Source organism: Phaethon lepturus, unplaced genomic scaffold, assembly GCF_000687285.1.
Source record: "Phaethon lepturus isolate BGI_N335 unplaced genomic scaffold, ASM68728v1 scaffold37853, whole genome shotgun sequence".
In the NCBI taxonomy this organism is placed as follows: domain Eukaryota; kingdom Metazoa; phylum Chordata; class Aves; order Phaethontiformes; family Phaethontidae; genus Phaethon; species Phaethon lepturus.
Window position 1 is genome coordinate 5,778 of NW_010529012.1, and position 15,330 is coordinate 21,107.

At 36.3% G+C, this 15,330-nt stretch overlaps 1 protein-coding gene across 1 annotated transcript; it reads left to right on the top strand.

Moving 5' to 3' along the window:
• The first annotated feature begins 280 nt into the window (after nt 1–280).
• LOC104618275 (vesicle transport protein SFT2A-like) lies at nt 281–13,530 on the top strand. Its single transcript, XM_010283824.1, has 7 exons — nt 281–363; nt 2,888–2,970; nt 5,952–6,033; nt 8,445–8,480; nt 9,229–9,287; nt 10,662–10,691; nt 12,917–13,530. The coding sequence occupies exons 3-7, from the start codon at nt 5,965–5,967 to the stop codon at nt 12,954–12,956; spliced, it is 234 nt and encodes a 77-aa protein (XP_010282126.1). The 5' UTR covers nt 281–363; nt 2,888–2,970; nt 5,952–5,964; the 3' UTR covers nt 12,957–13,530.
• Nucleotides 13,531–15,330: the final 1,800 nt, after the last annotated feature.

Genomic DNA, 15,330 nt, shown 5'->3' on the forward strand with positions numbered 1-15,330 from the left:
TGAAAAGAAAGTGTTTGAAAGAGGACCAGTATTGCTTGAGTGCCAGGATATACCTTTATATATCTTTTGTTTCTTTTGGAAATATGTTTCCAAATTGCTAACATAATTTCTTAAACTGAAGTAATTAATATGCAAGCAACTGTTCAGCAAGGTAAAATAACTGCTTCTGTCTCGAAAAATATTTTGTTTGAAGTTAAGGACTTGAATAATAAAGAAAAAAATGTCCTTTGGATTGTTCAAAACTGGATTTGTAATATTTTTTTCCCTCCCATTAAGGTCCTCGATGCCTCAACACTCAGCCTTGGTACTCGTGTCAGATGGTTTGCCATATGTTTTGTCGCCGGCATTGTGTGTTCTATTCTTGTAAGTAAAGTGATTCTGTGTTTGCTTTATCCTGTATCCTAAATTTTCTATCCATAAATTTAACTGGACATTAAATGTATAATTAGCGTGTGGGAGCTGTGGTTCCATAAATGATGATTTTGACCACCTTTCTTCCATTCAGAGCAGAGATCATTTTTATTGTAGTGTAATAACATTTCTTACTAAAAGGTTTGAACACTGACAAATATGCTATATTTTTAATTTAGATTTGTGACGGGTGTTCTAGGAAAGAGCTTTTTCTGTTTTTCAGTGTGTACTCATTTTTATTCTCTCCAATAAAAGGAGAAAAGGAGGCAGAAGCTTGAAGGGTTTTTAAAGGCTGAAGAAACCACCAGTATAACCTGTCACACTCACAAGTCAATAGGTGATGACTGTGGTAGCACGTTGACACTTGAAAAACCTGATGCACTCCTGTTGATCTTACAGCCAGCAAATCATTTGTTCGTTCTTGAACTTGAGGTGTTGGCAGGAGGCTCCAGCCTGCGGTTAAAAGTTGAGATCTGTTAATTGATTTGGTCTATCAAAAGCTGGCACAAGTAACTTGCAGTACAAAGCAATTCTTCATCTGCATGGAAAGTCCCAGAAGCAGGTGAAATAACATTGGGGAAGTATCCAGACTGCTGGTTTTGCTCTTTTTCTTTCCTTTAGTTCTTTTTTTTTTTTTCATTGTGAAGTAGTATGTTAGGTCTTCACAGAGCATGACTTCTGATGTGAGCTAGTCAGCAGCCTTTGGCTAACGTGTGTGGATGACATTTGCAGTTTTTGCCAAGACTGTCAGGCAGATTGCCTTGACTTGTAATGCATTCTGGTGGTAGGATGGAGAAACTTTCCCTGTGTTTATTAGTTTCTGGTTTTGCCATTTCATTTTGCTCTTTCATTTAGCATGAAAAGTTCTTAAACACAGGAGACTTACATAATGACAGGAAGAAGCTGTGGAGGAGCAACCTGTTGATAGTTTGAGGCATTCACTTAGAGATAGCCACTCACTGAATTCTCCTGCAGGTGGAAGCTTCTGGCTCTTTATCAAAACTTGCAGTTTGTTAGACTCCCTGGGACCCAGAGGTAAACCAGAACAATTGCTGGTCTTAGCTATGAGAGGTCTTATTTAAGTGGTGATTAGCTCAATAAAGGAACTGGAGAGTGGCATTCTTCATGTTGGCATCTGTCAAGTACAGTGACACAAGCTCTGGCCACATGCTTGTGTTAGAGAAGAAGTAAGCTCTGGAGAGGGAGCTCAACATTGGTTTGGAATATCCCTTTTTTAGGGTTGCTTAAGCATTCTTTGGTGGACTCCCTCCCCCCCCTCCATTTTTTTCGCAAGTAATATTTAACCAGTATAATCACAGATTTTAGTACGCTCCACATTTGTGCTTTTACACCTATTTCTGGACAGTTTAACGTCACTCTTTTTGCTGCAATTTTTTTAGTGTTTAATTTGTGTGCCTATTCTATATCCCATGGTGTGAAACTATGAAACAACACATAAAAGGCTTTAGGATATTGGTTTCCTGAAGTTTCCTTGAGTTATCTTGAGCTCGGTAAGAGTCAAAACTCTGAATAGTGTGTTTGTGGACCTCGAATCTTGTAGACAGCTCTCCAGCTAAGCTTTGCCACATGAAGCTGAGAACTGGCAGCTCCATCTTCTTCTGCTTCAGATTATGGATTTTTTTGTATATTTATTTGGCTGGCCAAAACTGCAGGTGGTGTTTTTCCTTTAGTCTTTGCAAAGTGTTCATCAGCTTTCCTTGTAGAAACAATTACACTCTTCTTTGCAGCTTTCCATGGTTGCTTGTACTGTGGACTGCAAACTGACACCACAAATTTCCACTGAAATTGCAATTGGGTAGAATATAGTTACTTTTTTTTTTGGCAGGACACAGTGTCCACATCACAGCTTTAAAAAAAAAAAAGAAGAGGAGTTAAAAAAACAAACTTTAAAAAAACATGTTTTGCTTCTAATTTAGGCTCTATTTCTCCCTGATCATCATAGGGACTGTGATCAGCAGAAGGCTTTGGATTTTTTTGTGTTTAGTGGAAATAAGAGATGTCTAGAAGTAAGAGTTCTAAAATATTTCTATTCAGCCCCAGTGCATATCTAGACTACGAGTGCAGATGGTTGATTGGAGGAAAAAGGAGATGGTGGATGTTAGTGTGGCTTTATATTTTTTTCCTTTGTGTGCAGACATGTATGATGTATGGTGGGGCATTGTAACAAAACTGAAAGTGTCACAAATAAAATATAAATGGTACAAGTAAATGTTATAAACGATATAAATAGGCATTGCCTACTTGTAAAAATACTGTGAAATATAGTAAATCAATACATTATTTTGTCTGTAGGTGGCAGTAGAAGTAAGCTGAACATTACTACAAATCTGAGAACAGTATACTCTGCTAGTGTATGTAAAATTGACATTTTTTGTAGTTTGAAAATATATTTATAGACTATAAAATATAAATAAATTAACTAATTAAAAACGTTTGAATAACCTATCTTTTATAGGGAACAGCATTGCTATGGCTCCCAAAGGGGATCAAACTTTTTGCAGTGTTTTACACCCTGGGAAATATTGCTGCATTAGCCAGGTATGATCTCTTAATTATTGTTATTAGACAAGTATCCTCCTTTTCATCAACATTTCCATTTGCTTTTACTCTAAAATGGTGTCTGGTTATGTTGTGTGTAAACAATGTTGTTTTCGTATTGAAATGCTAATATAAAATCTTGTTTGTCTTACAGTTTTGAGATTAATAATTCATGAATATTAGTTATTCACTTGTTATTGCCCCATTGTAATGTTTTACGTGATTGTTTTGTAGACACATCACAACTGCTATCTGAAGTATGAATAACAAATTGCTGGCTGAATGTTTTGTACTTTTTACAGCTAAGTCCTTCTGCCAGGTATCTCAGTTTCAGGGGCAAACTAGTCTGGCTGCTGTGTGGATGCTTTGTTACTGGAAGGAGCTTTTTGCTTTTAACATAGAGATCATCCTGTTTGGAGGAAAAAATCTTTGACAAAGGAGAGGCTCAGGAAATCCTCATTTTGACTGTAAGGCCAGACAGAATCTAGAAATCGCTCATAGTATATTTTACACGCTGTGCTTGGTTCTTTGCAGTGTTCCCTGTAACAGTCTTTAAAGGGTTTCTAGAAGAGACCTCCTAGGATCTAAAACTTTTCTTTCACTGTTTGAAAGACATGTAAGAAACAACTTAATGTCAATAAAGTATTTTCAGTTTCTGTTTGTCCTCACTCTCTTACTGTCTTAGCATAGTTGAAGCATGGTCGTGGGACTTGGAACCCATGGAGTCTGGTCTTGACTTTCATGGACTTTGTGACTTCAGTCAAGTCACTTAACTCTTGAGTTAAAGCATTGTTAATTTGTTAAAACTCAGGCAATGTGACGTTAATGTTTGAGAAATGTGATGGTGTACTACTTCAAGAAATTTTTTAGAGAACAAAGATATTTATACTGGAATTGAGTCTCTCATTTGTGTAACTACTCCATCTCATATTAAAATAAGACAAAAAGTTAATATTGGAAGTAGGCAAAAATTAGTATTTCCCTTTCTCTCCCTTACCTTACTCTTTATTCTTTGTTGTTGTTTTTTTTATTTGTTTGGGTTTTTTTAACCTAGTATTTTGGGTGTTTTCACTGCTTCAAATTAAATTAGCATTTTAGAAACTTGGTACTAATAAAGTCTAACGGTCAGTGAACTAAAACGAAAGCTTTTACAGACTGGTATTTCTTTTAAGAAAACACTGAAAAATTTTAGTCTGGACTCCAACTAAAATTAGAAGTAAAAAGAGGCCCCTTTCCCCATCAGTAGTCCTTTTTGATATAAACAACAGGCAACTGTGTTCTATGAACAGTAGGAAATGACAAGGAAGTCCCAAACTGACAAGGAAATTTAAACTTTTTCAGGTTTGTTTGCAAGTCTGCATTTAAAACAAATGCAGTTACCACTCTTACTAAATAGTCCTGTCTGGCCTGTTTCTACTATAATTTTCTAGCCACAAACATGAAAACAATGATACTCATTTGATTCTTCTCTGGGATGATGAGTGTATCTTCTACAGAATGTGTTGTGTATAAGAAATATCCTGTGTAAGTGGAGGACCTCTAGAATATTTTTTTTCCAGCCTTTCTGCTCCCTATGGATTCTCCCACATCTTTGGAGAAGCCCTTGTGATGTCTGTTCTTCAATGCTAATCAGGCTAGCATCAATGCATTTTGCTTTCTATGTCTTTTCTGCCTGCTTTATGCAGCCTGAACCTCCTTCATTTTTACTGCCATATTTTCATCATCCCTATCCTTCCACTAATTAACTCATTTTTTATTCTAATTCTTCAGGTCCCTTTTTTTGTCGTAATTTAATTTTATGTCCCAGCAGCTGAGATTAAAACGTACTGAGAAAAAGTTAGTTTGGATTGCAGTGAGTTTAAAACATTTTTTTTATTGAATTGAGAAAACTTTTCCTGCCCCCCTCCCATTTAATATGGACTTTTGAGGTCTGTCTGTGCAACTTAAAGAAGAAAAAAGAGTGAAGAGAAGGGGATGTATACACAAAGTTGCTGGTAGGGGAACATCAGCAACTTGGGCTCAAACATTTGTCTGGGAGATCATGGGTTCTGTTCACTGCTTGGGATGTGGATTCCCTTATTTTTTCAATCTTAAGCCTGGTGAAGCATGCATCTTTTATGACTAGTTTCAGGAGGGAGCTCTACCAAACTCTTCCCTGCTACTGATTGTTTCATTTCATATAAATAAATATTAACTAGAAAAGGAGTTAAACTAGTTTCCTGCTCTGTAGTAAAGCATTCAGACCACCACAAGGTTACAGGCATTCTCGCTCGCTCACTACATTTTTGTATTTTCTACAAAGCAGAATGGCTGCAATGACAGGGAAGGAAGAGTCTCATCTCAGAATATTTGAAGCCAGATAATTATTCTTACGGTTGTGAATTCTTAGTTCACATTGCATTTCTTTGCATGAACAGGTACAGCATAATGTTGCTGATGGTTTTCATTCTCCCTTCAAGTTAGCTACAGAGTAGAAGGCGGCAGGAGGATTTCATACAAACTACTGAACTTTTACTTTCTTTTTTTGCTTGCTGAGTTTTGGCAAAGAGTTAGAGCTTCCCTGTAATCTTGATTGTAGCTACTTGCATGCTGCCTGGGTAAGAAGTTTATTGTTAAATAGAAATTTTCTACAGAAGTTTGGTCTTTGTATTCTTTGCATTCTTTTGGCAAGTCAGTTCTTAGAACAGTCACAACATGAAGTCCTCTAGACTTCAATGTGACAACCCTCTGCTATAAGTGGTAATGTTTTGGGAAGAATTCCATGACCAAGGGTGACTCAATACATAAGCTGTTTCCAGGACGAAATTCATGGAGTATTTCAACTTTAATTCTAGCAGGTCTCTGTTGCTAAACACTGAAATGCCTTTTTAAAGCCTTTGTAGTCATCTAACTGTTGGAAAACTTGTTAATTACCTATTGTCTTTTACAAAGATTTATTTAAAAGTGATTTACCATCCCTTTTTTTTTTCCCCTCCTATTAGTACATGTTTCCTGATGGGGCCACTGAAGCAATTGAAAGCAATGTTTGAGCCAAAAAGATTAATAGCTACAGTTGTGATGTTGGTAAATATACTATCTTTATTTCCTTTTGCTAAGAAGTTTTCCTTTAGCCTCAAAGGTAAACTTGAGGCTTTACTTTCTCAGTCCACCTTTTCTTTGTACTGAGTAATAATAGTCAAGTTGATTAGCTCTGTATATCATAACGATTATCCGACTCCTTTCTACGAGCCTGTGTTTTTGTTGCCTTTTTTTTATATAATTAATCATTTGGAGTAAAATGTTCTTTACTAAATATTTCTTACTAAATGCTAATATTCCATTGATTATTTTTAATTTATTTTCTAAAACATTATCTTCAAGAACAAGGCTAGAGAGAGACTTTTCAGTATCGTGAAAAGTCAGTGGTCACCAAGTCTAGCTTGACAGTTGTTTGTTGGCTGCAGCTCTGTGTAGCTTAGTGGTTCATCACTTTCAAAGCAATGGAGAAAATTAATTTCTCTCCCCAAAGTCTGGGAAGCCACATGTTTAGCTTCACGCTTCTCTGTTGTGAGGTCCATGGCTCCTTTACTTCCATGACCATCATTTCTTCTTCCAGGTGGATGGAAAAAGCAGCCCTGTCCCCAGTCTCAGATCTCCTATCTCAAAACTCTGTATTAGGTACTTGAAAACAAGTTTCTGCCCTTGCTGCTTCTCTGTTTTGTACTTATTTTCTCTCTTGTTCCTTATTATTTGTTTCCACTTTTATTTTTCAAATATAGTTGGCTGTCCTGTTCTCGCTATCATACAGCTTTTCTAGTTGATTACAGCTGATGGGGATAAGAAACCCTTCATGAATTCTTTCCAGATGGCTGTCATATGGGTTGTATATTCTTTCACTCACACACTCACGTGAAAAAAAGAGTTACGTCATTTGAGAAGCAACTTGATCCTTGCTTGGAGTCTGAGCTTTGTTAAAGAGGTGACTTTTTGCCATCTCTTCGAAATAATACCAAGTTACAAGTCGTAGGAAAGTTATGTTTCATAGGTCTGCAGTAAAAATGTCCAATATCTCCAATTCTCTAGAGTTTGTGTTTGCTGAGCATGAATTCTCCAACACTTTACAGCTGTGGGCTTTTTCTGGTCAAGCTGAGGGCTTAAGCCAGGCACTAAAACAGCCAGCACAAAAATTATCTGCTCTGATGATCCTATTATCCACTCTGCTCCGACATGGTGACAAAGAAAATAACTTGCTTTGAAGGCTGTAGAAACAAGACATGTCAGGGAAATGGGAAGAGAACAGAGAGTAGAAAAAATATCACAGACCTACCTACCTATGCAGAGAAGCTACCAACAAGGTTAGGAAAAGAGGGAATGAAAGGTTTCATCATTAGATTAGCATTATTATTAGCAGGAACATTGGATGAGAGCTAACACCGTTAGGATGGAAAATTTCAGTAATACAGAGGAAAACTGGAAAAATTGTAAAGTTTAGAAAACTTTTGATGTATTCGGCTGTTTTCGTCCCCATTCTACACAAAGCTAGAATTTAGGCAACTCAGGAGTCACAAATGTGACTGTTGTTGTATGAGTCTTATTTTTACAACAGACTGTTGTAAATGAGTCTGTTATTTTTATTTCTTTGAATAACACAACACTGAAAATTTTTTTCACAACAGTGAAATTTTTTAACACAACAGTGAAAATTAGAGTTTCATTCTGTTCTACTATGTGTAATGACAAATGGAAGGAGCCAGGTGAGGTTTAGTGGAAAAGTTCAAAGTGATGGTTACGTTTACACAAATGGTATGATTAATTTGGCATAGTAAACCATATCATTGTAATGTTCCATCAAAGATGTATAAGTAGCTTGAATAAAGCTTCATGTGAGCTTTTTCACTGTGTATGGGGCAACTGCTCCCTAGTGGGCTCTTCATTGCTGTCAGAAGATGAAAAAACACTGTCGGAAGAAGCAGAGCCTGTGTTTGCCAAATAATGTTAATTGTGAATGGTTGTTTTTATAATAGGTTGTTCATAGCAATGCACATACCTTTCTTGTCAGACATTGATGTTATGACTACTGGATCCAAAATGATACTATGTACTGAAATAATAGAATAGCAGTTCTATTGGTTGCTTTCAAACAAGCTTTATCAGCTAAGCCCACCCTGTAATAGAGCGAATACATAAGGCTACACAGACCTGGTTACACTCTTCCTGGTTCCTCAAGTCAGTTCCTGCCTCTTCTTTCTCTAAGACTTGTCCCAGCCCTCCTGGCCATGGAGCACATCATACTGTACTTTGGAAAACATCACTTTACATGGAGTTCAGCATATAATCACTGTGTGACAGCCTTTGGTGCTGATGTTTCATGAGTCAATTCTGAAAATGCTGATTACCCATTGAAAACATGAAAACAAATAACACAACAAAGCAAATACAATAACTAAGTATTCATTTGTTTCCTTTTTTTTGTCTCTCCTTTCATCTGCCCCCAGCTTTTCCTGGTATTGACTCTGTGTGCTGTATTCTGGGTGAGAATCCTTTTTTCCTCTAAAGAGTAATCTAGGTTGGTTAGTTTATTAATTGTATTATGGCTTTAACATACAGCTCAGTTGTAAAGGAAAGATGAGCTTGTGTTTGTGGTATTTGTGTTATCAACTGCAAGTTGAGTTTAGGTGATGACCCTGCTACCTAGAAAGCAAATGCATCTGCATGTGATATAGATGACAATACAAAATCTAGAGCATCAGGTTCAGTCTGCGGACCTCTGGATTAAGAATTAAGAAAAGCAAGTTAAACTATACTTTCATCTTAGTGATGTGTACTTGTGTCAGAGAATATCAGAGAATATGTAGTAGTTTTCAGAAACCATTGGTACAGAATATTAAACTGATTAAGACAAAGGAAGAGAGACAGAACAAGTACCTTCAGGCATCTTGACTGAAAAACTGGCTGTAGTTATGTTAGAAGTAAATATGTAGCTAAAGTGAACTTCCATATTTGCAGAAGTACAGTATCATGAATGAAAGTGAAAGAGTTAGCTTTGATGCTAAGTGTTTTCAAAGCTAGAGAAGGTTTTCATGGCATGATGAATGTCACGGAGTGACAGATAAAATGAATGGAAAGTTGTTAAAGTGGAAAGGAGTAGCAAATTAAGACAAGGAAATTTAGGCATTGTCGGTTAACTTAATTGTTGACTGAACAGACAGTTCTAGTTGTTTATAGTATAGACTGGTGCAAAATGAACTAACTTGCAATATTTGCTTTATTTTTACTTAGTGGAACAAAAAAGGTTTGGCGATGTTATTCTGCATATTGCAGTTCTTGGCAATGACCTGGTAAGATCTTAAAATTCATTTTAATTTCTTCTCTTTGCCCCTACACTGGCATGTTTATAAACCTATATATATACGCTTCGCATAATGCAAGTGTGCTGAAATGCTAGCCTCAATCTGTTTTTCTAAACTAGGTTGTATAACTTGAGCAGAATCTATATGCAGTTGCCTTGCAAAAATGGTAATTTTAAGTATATTCTGTAATGTGTGAACTTAATTTGAAGCATTATGAAAGGAATATATATGCAAAAAAATTCTCATGCCTTTTCTCTGTTTTGAAAGTAACTGTGTATTCATATGCCCTACTTCTGATTATCCCCCTCTTTTTTGAGTTTTAACTAAATTTTCATTTGTGAAGTGGAAGAAACTAAAAAACATTTTCACAGAGTGTGTCCTGCCCCAAGAATATTTAGTGGCACTGGGTAAAGAGTGGGTGGGTGTGAGAGGGTAAACTTTGTGCAACAGCTACTATGATGAACGTCCAGATGGGCTCAAAGCTAGGCTTGGAAATGTGTGAGCACAGATAGGTGAATGCTTGCAAGCCTGGCAGAAGTTTTGGAAGTTACTGCTATCTCCATGGAGCTACAACTGAATGTACTCAGTCTCCTTGTCCCAGGTGAATTACTTGGTACTAATTCTTAAGTGATCCAGGGTGACCACAGTTCTTGTTTGAACTTGGCCTGAATACACAGTGTCTATACTGAACTTGGATTTGAGGACAAATAGCCATTTGTTCAGGATAGGGACTGTTGGGCATCATGCTGGGCCCAGGTAAATTCTTGATACTAAACAGGGGGAAGACCTCAAACTATGTTCTGCATGTTTACAGCAGACAGCTTCACATTTGTTAGGTGTCCTAGAGCTTGATCAGGCTGGGCATGAGGCTTGTGAGAAGCAAAGAATTATCAGCTGTTTGACTGTCACAGTTGTGGCGTTTTATTCATACTACAGCATATGTCTGTATTTAGAGTTGCATAAATAATATGATTAGATGTATATTTGCATAGTAATCTATATTGTCTTTTAAACTGGAAAAAGTTGTCTCTGTCATCTTGAAGAATACCGTTTTCCCAGAAATCTCCATTCCTCTTGAATATAGTGATAGTAAATAGGCTTTTTTTAAATTTACATGCAACGGAAGCTACAAATTATATATAAACCAAGGAAAGAGTAAACCAGGAAATCCTTGGCAGTACGTTTAGTTCTTGTCCAAATGTGTCATCTTTTCTCAGGTAAGCATTAAATTGAGTAGGTAATCTTGTTTAGTTTTGTTACAACAGGTTGCTTTTATTACTGCTGGACTAAAGTAACATAATTGGGTTCTACGAGAGACATGAACACTCTGTCAAATGTACTTTTTTCCTCTCTTTTTTTCAGGTATAGTCTGTCATATATCCCTTTTGCAAGGTGAGTCTGCATAATAACAGACTTTTGTTAAGATGGAAGTTATCTTTATGCTAGGAAGGGGGGAGTTATTTATTTAATAACTTCTATTAATACTAATTTAATATTCAGTATGTGAAAAAACATAACTTCCTCCCTTTTAACTTTTAGAAAATTACATAGTTGAACTCAAAGTAATGCTTAATATAAGCTTTAAATAAAAAATAAGTGCTAGTAATTCTTTTTCATCACTGAAAATACATTGAAGTTTTGTTTAAATTCTCCAGTGATTTAAAAATACATTGATTCAATAGTGACTTTTCCAGTACTAAAATTAAAGAGATGGGTCTGAGGTCTTAGTTAAAAGCAAACAAGCGTAGCTTCAGCTGCTGAGTCTGCTTCTGAATTCCTCCATCATTTTTAGGAGAGGCAAAGGCAATGCTTCATGTTAATTTTCATTTTGGCAAGTTTCTCTCTCTTTTTTTTTTTTTTACTCTTGTGTGTACAAAAAGAGAATGAAAGCTAGCCAAACACATAGTGAAACCACATGCAAGTAAACAAATGGAAGAACCTATTTTTTTTATATAATGTTTCATGTAAAATGCAGTCTGGTCTTTCAGCAGTGTGGGTTTTTTTTTTTTTAAATTTAAGTGTTTCCGTGTCTATATATTACTTAATGAGGTTTTCTGTAGTAGAAGTGGAGGGAAAAAAGAATACAAAATGTTGTCTACCCCTTTCATCTGAAATCTTCCTGTGGTGTTTCTGTAACTTCGGCAAAAACATCTGTATAAAGATTTTTATTTTTTTTAAAGCTTCATATTTGATCTAGGAAGGATTAAGCTTTTTTTTTGTGGTGGTGTTTTTTTTTTGAAGATAATAGTTGATAATTGCAATGGATCAAGTACTTTAATGGAACTCAGGCTTCAAATTGTCATCTTATTATTTCTGACTTCTCAAGCTAACCGATTCAAAAGTAGTATTCTGAATTCTTATAGTTCCTGTGGCTATGTGACAGTCTCAGTAGGGTCATTCCTTTTTTTTGTTTCTTTTTAATGTTCTGCTCTGCATAGAAAACAGGTTGAGCTCTGGTCTTTTCTGCCCTACCGACAGTATTTCAAGTTCTGGGCAGAAAAACATTAGTTTATATGCATCACTTAATTTCTTCCGTTTTATTTGTCTATTAGATTTTATGAGTCAAAGAACTGAATTTTACACAGGCTGCTTTTAGTAGTACAGTCTTCAGGGATTATTGAATTATGTGCTTATGTGGAATGCTATCATAAATTTCTTGTATAGTGATCTAAACCACATTAAGAGCCAGAGAACAGTATTATGTAATTTGTTTAAAGTATGCATTTATTTTGATTTCAACAAAATTATCATTACTTGATGTAGCTCTGTTAATGATTTACTCTTAACAACAATTTACTTGTTTGTGAGGGTGTTTTTTTAAATGAATCATGGCTCTCCTGCTGGCATGGCAAAAAACAATCAAAAAACCCAACAACAAACAACATGCATACGGTGACATGATAGCATTTTCCTTCATTTTTCACGCTGACTAACAACAGAATACAAATTCCACTCCTTAATATTAGTTGTTACGTTTTTGAGAAAAGTAAAAATGAAGGAGACTAAAGTGAGTGATCGGAGTAAAACATTCAGAAAAGTTTGTTGTTGGTTGAAGAAATAGGCTCCTTCAGATCTTACAAACCTTGAGGCTGAGCCAGCTCTCCATCCTGCACCATTAGTACACAAATCTTAAACCCTGCAGCCTGTGGGTTTTTGGTGGGTTTTTTTTCCTTGCAATGTGATGGTCTAACCCAAATGTGGCATGGCCTCAAAGCACCTGTGCTTTGCTGGTTGTCTGGATTTGGCGTGCTCCTCAGCCCTGCCTGTGCCGGCTGGCCTTTGAGAAATAAGGCTTTGACCTTTGCTAAGCCACCGAGCGTGCTGCAGAACAATTTTTAACACTGTGTCTGCGTTTTAGCATGTGCCTGAATGTAAACAGTGTGGAAGACTTAGACAATATGGGCAGACCTGAGCTTCAGAGTGGGCTTGAGCCTTTGCTTTAGCTGGTGCTGTAGACGTACTCAACATAACGATGGCTGTTAAGATCCTCCATCTGATAAACTGTTGATTTTTGTCTTTAGTTTAGGTAATGTTTTTAATTTTAAATACGTAATAGTTGATATGTATATAAAGAAAATAACAAGTATCTTAACCAACTTTTTTTTTCCTTTTTAAAGGGATGCTGTGATTAAATGCTTCTCATCCTGTCTAGGGTAAATTAAAAACCCTAGATTAAAATTAAGAACAGGACCACTGTACACTTTAAAAGACAACTTTTATTCCCCTCTGAGTTTTGCTCGGAAAGCTATACTTTTTCCACTCATGAAATACCCGGTAGCAACTTAATACTTTCCTTGCCTTTTGCATTTGGGGTATTAAATAATTTGTACTAGAAACAGTTTTAAAAATTAATTGGGTGAATTGTTTACCCTGGAACTTTTAGGCTTTTTTTACAAAAAAGTACATTTGTGCAGAGTAGTCTTAAAACTACCTTGCATCCAGTAACAGTGTATTCCCCAGTGGAGGCAAGCCACTAAGATCTGGGTAGTATGCATAAAGATTTCATTTACAGTTCGGTCTGAAATTTGCAGTGTGTCGTGTATGTTTGTATATTATTCATTGTATGCTTTTCCAAAGATGGAGTTTTATAAACGTTGTAAAGATTTGATAAGTTATAATTAACTGCTTCTTTGAAATGTCTACACATGTGCCTTATGGAAAAAGCTTAATGAGAATATGTGAAACGTCTGTTTAAAGCATGTTGGATTTTATTAAAAAGCTATATTTTAAACGATTTTTTTTAACTTTCATACTTACATACTTTTTACTAAAAGAATTTCTGACTAATGTATAAATGAGATTTGTAAAATAAATTGGTTTTAAAGGTGCCTAAACTATTTTTTATTTAGGAATCGGCTATAGAGGGCTGAATAAATATGAAAATATAAAAAGTGGGATATGTATATGACTATATCCAAATTTTGTTATTAAATTTGCAGAAATGACTTTAAAGCTCTTAGTGTTGGTATTTAGATAAACTTCGTTCTGACTTAAACTGGTATTAGATTGAAGTGAAATACTGTAATACTTTGCCTAGCTTCCATAAGGTGTTCTCATTTCTAGTTTTTCGCAACCAAGAGCTATTCAGTTATTCAGGAGCAAGGTTAAATCCTTAATATGTGATGGCTGATATTTTATTACAGGAGGTTCTTTTTAGCACAGGATGGATGTGCTTGATTACCAGCGTTCTAAACCCCAGTTGTTTTGGATTTTTTTGTTTTCCTGCTAATCCACAAATAGAAGAAGGAATGTATTTGAAAAGATGTGAGCAGCAGTGTCGGGAAAGGGAAAAACCCCTGTCTTTTAGTATTTGGGGTTCAGTTTAAAGAGACGAATTGCAGTACGCTCCTGCTAAATCTCGGTGTATATTGCACAAAATAGCAACATCTTTTGGGGAAGCTGTATAAAGGATGATTGCATGATTTTTGCAGCTAAACGGCCAACCTTTTAGCTGACTAGTAACAATACATCGCCAGTGAGGCATCCTTCCCCGCTGGTGGTAGGGGACCAGGGAGTCCTGAGCCCATAGCAGGCTCTTGGGCTCGTTAGTGCTGCGTGGTGTAGTGACAGCCTGGCCAGCTCTGCCCATCACAGCCCCTGCGTGCTGGTGGACCCTTGAGTGAACTTTGAGTTCCTTTTAGCTTTCAGTTCACATTGAAGATCTAGTACACGCCATGTAGGTAGTGATGGGTGTCATCCTGGAAATAACTGTCACTCCCCCTTCCCTAGCTGCCACTACTGACCATAACAGGCACTCACACAATCACCAATTACACCTTCACTGTAATCTTTATTAGTATTAGTTATTCAGATTTTTTTTTATTTATCTGCTATGGTAAGTAACAAAGTTAACATCAGTTAACACTTAGATCACCAGAACAGAATGGATTCAAGAATGGAGGTCCAAAAGTTCTGTGTACTGCTATGCTTTTATATGCATAGCATATAAATTTTATACGTATATACAAATATATGCAATATTCATATTTTTAAGAGATTATATGCTTTTACTTGTTTTTCTCTCATGAACATTTAAAGATTCATGTTCTTCATCTGCATACAGAGCACACACAGTGTGTTCTTTTGTTGGGATCTTTTGCTCCTTCCCATCTTGCCTTTGTTTGCTGTGTATGATATTCCAAAAGCGCACTGCTGATGCATCCTCATTGTGTGATACCCTTTTTTATGACACTAGGAAACCTTAGATGTGAAGATTCTGTCGCTGGGGGTTACATACATACATCCTACCCATCTGTAGATAAAATTCTGGTGCCCTAGTTAAAAGAGTGTGTTGAAGTAAAGCCTGTAGACATTATATGCCATGGCTTTTTAGACTAAGTTCTGGAGTGGTAGTAATTGTGGATTCATAGGAAGTACATCTTACTTATTACTACCCCATAGCACCTCCCCAAACCTCTGTAACTGTTTAGGGGACTTTAAAAGGTAGGAGGAAAAAAAAGGGGGGGCGGGGGTGGGAACAACAAAAAAACACCACAAAAAACAAATGAACAAAACCAAACAAAAAAAACCC

Bases quoted from the DNA above. Each gene is read 5' to 3' on its own strand.
- LOC104618275 (XM_010283824.1), top strand. From the start codon at position 5,965: ATGGGGCCACTGAAGCAATTGAAAGCAATGTTTGAGCCAAAAAGATTA. The intron at 6,034-8,444 runs GTAAATATACTA...ATCTGCCCCCAG, and splicing joins TAGCTACAGTTGTGATGTTG to CTTTTCCTGGTATTGACTCT. The intron at 9,288-10,661 runs GTAAGATCTTAA...TCTTTTTTTCAG, and splicing joins CAGTTCTTGGCAATGACCTG to GTATAGTCTGTCATATATCC.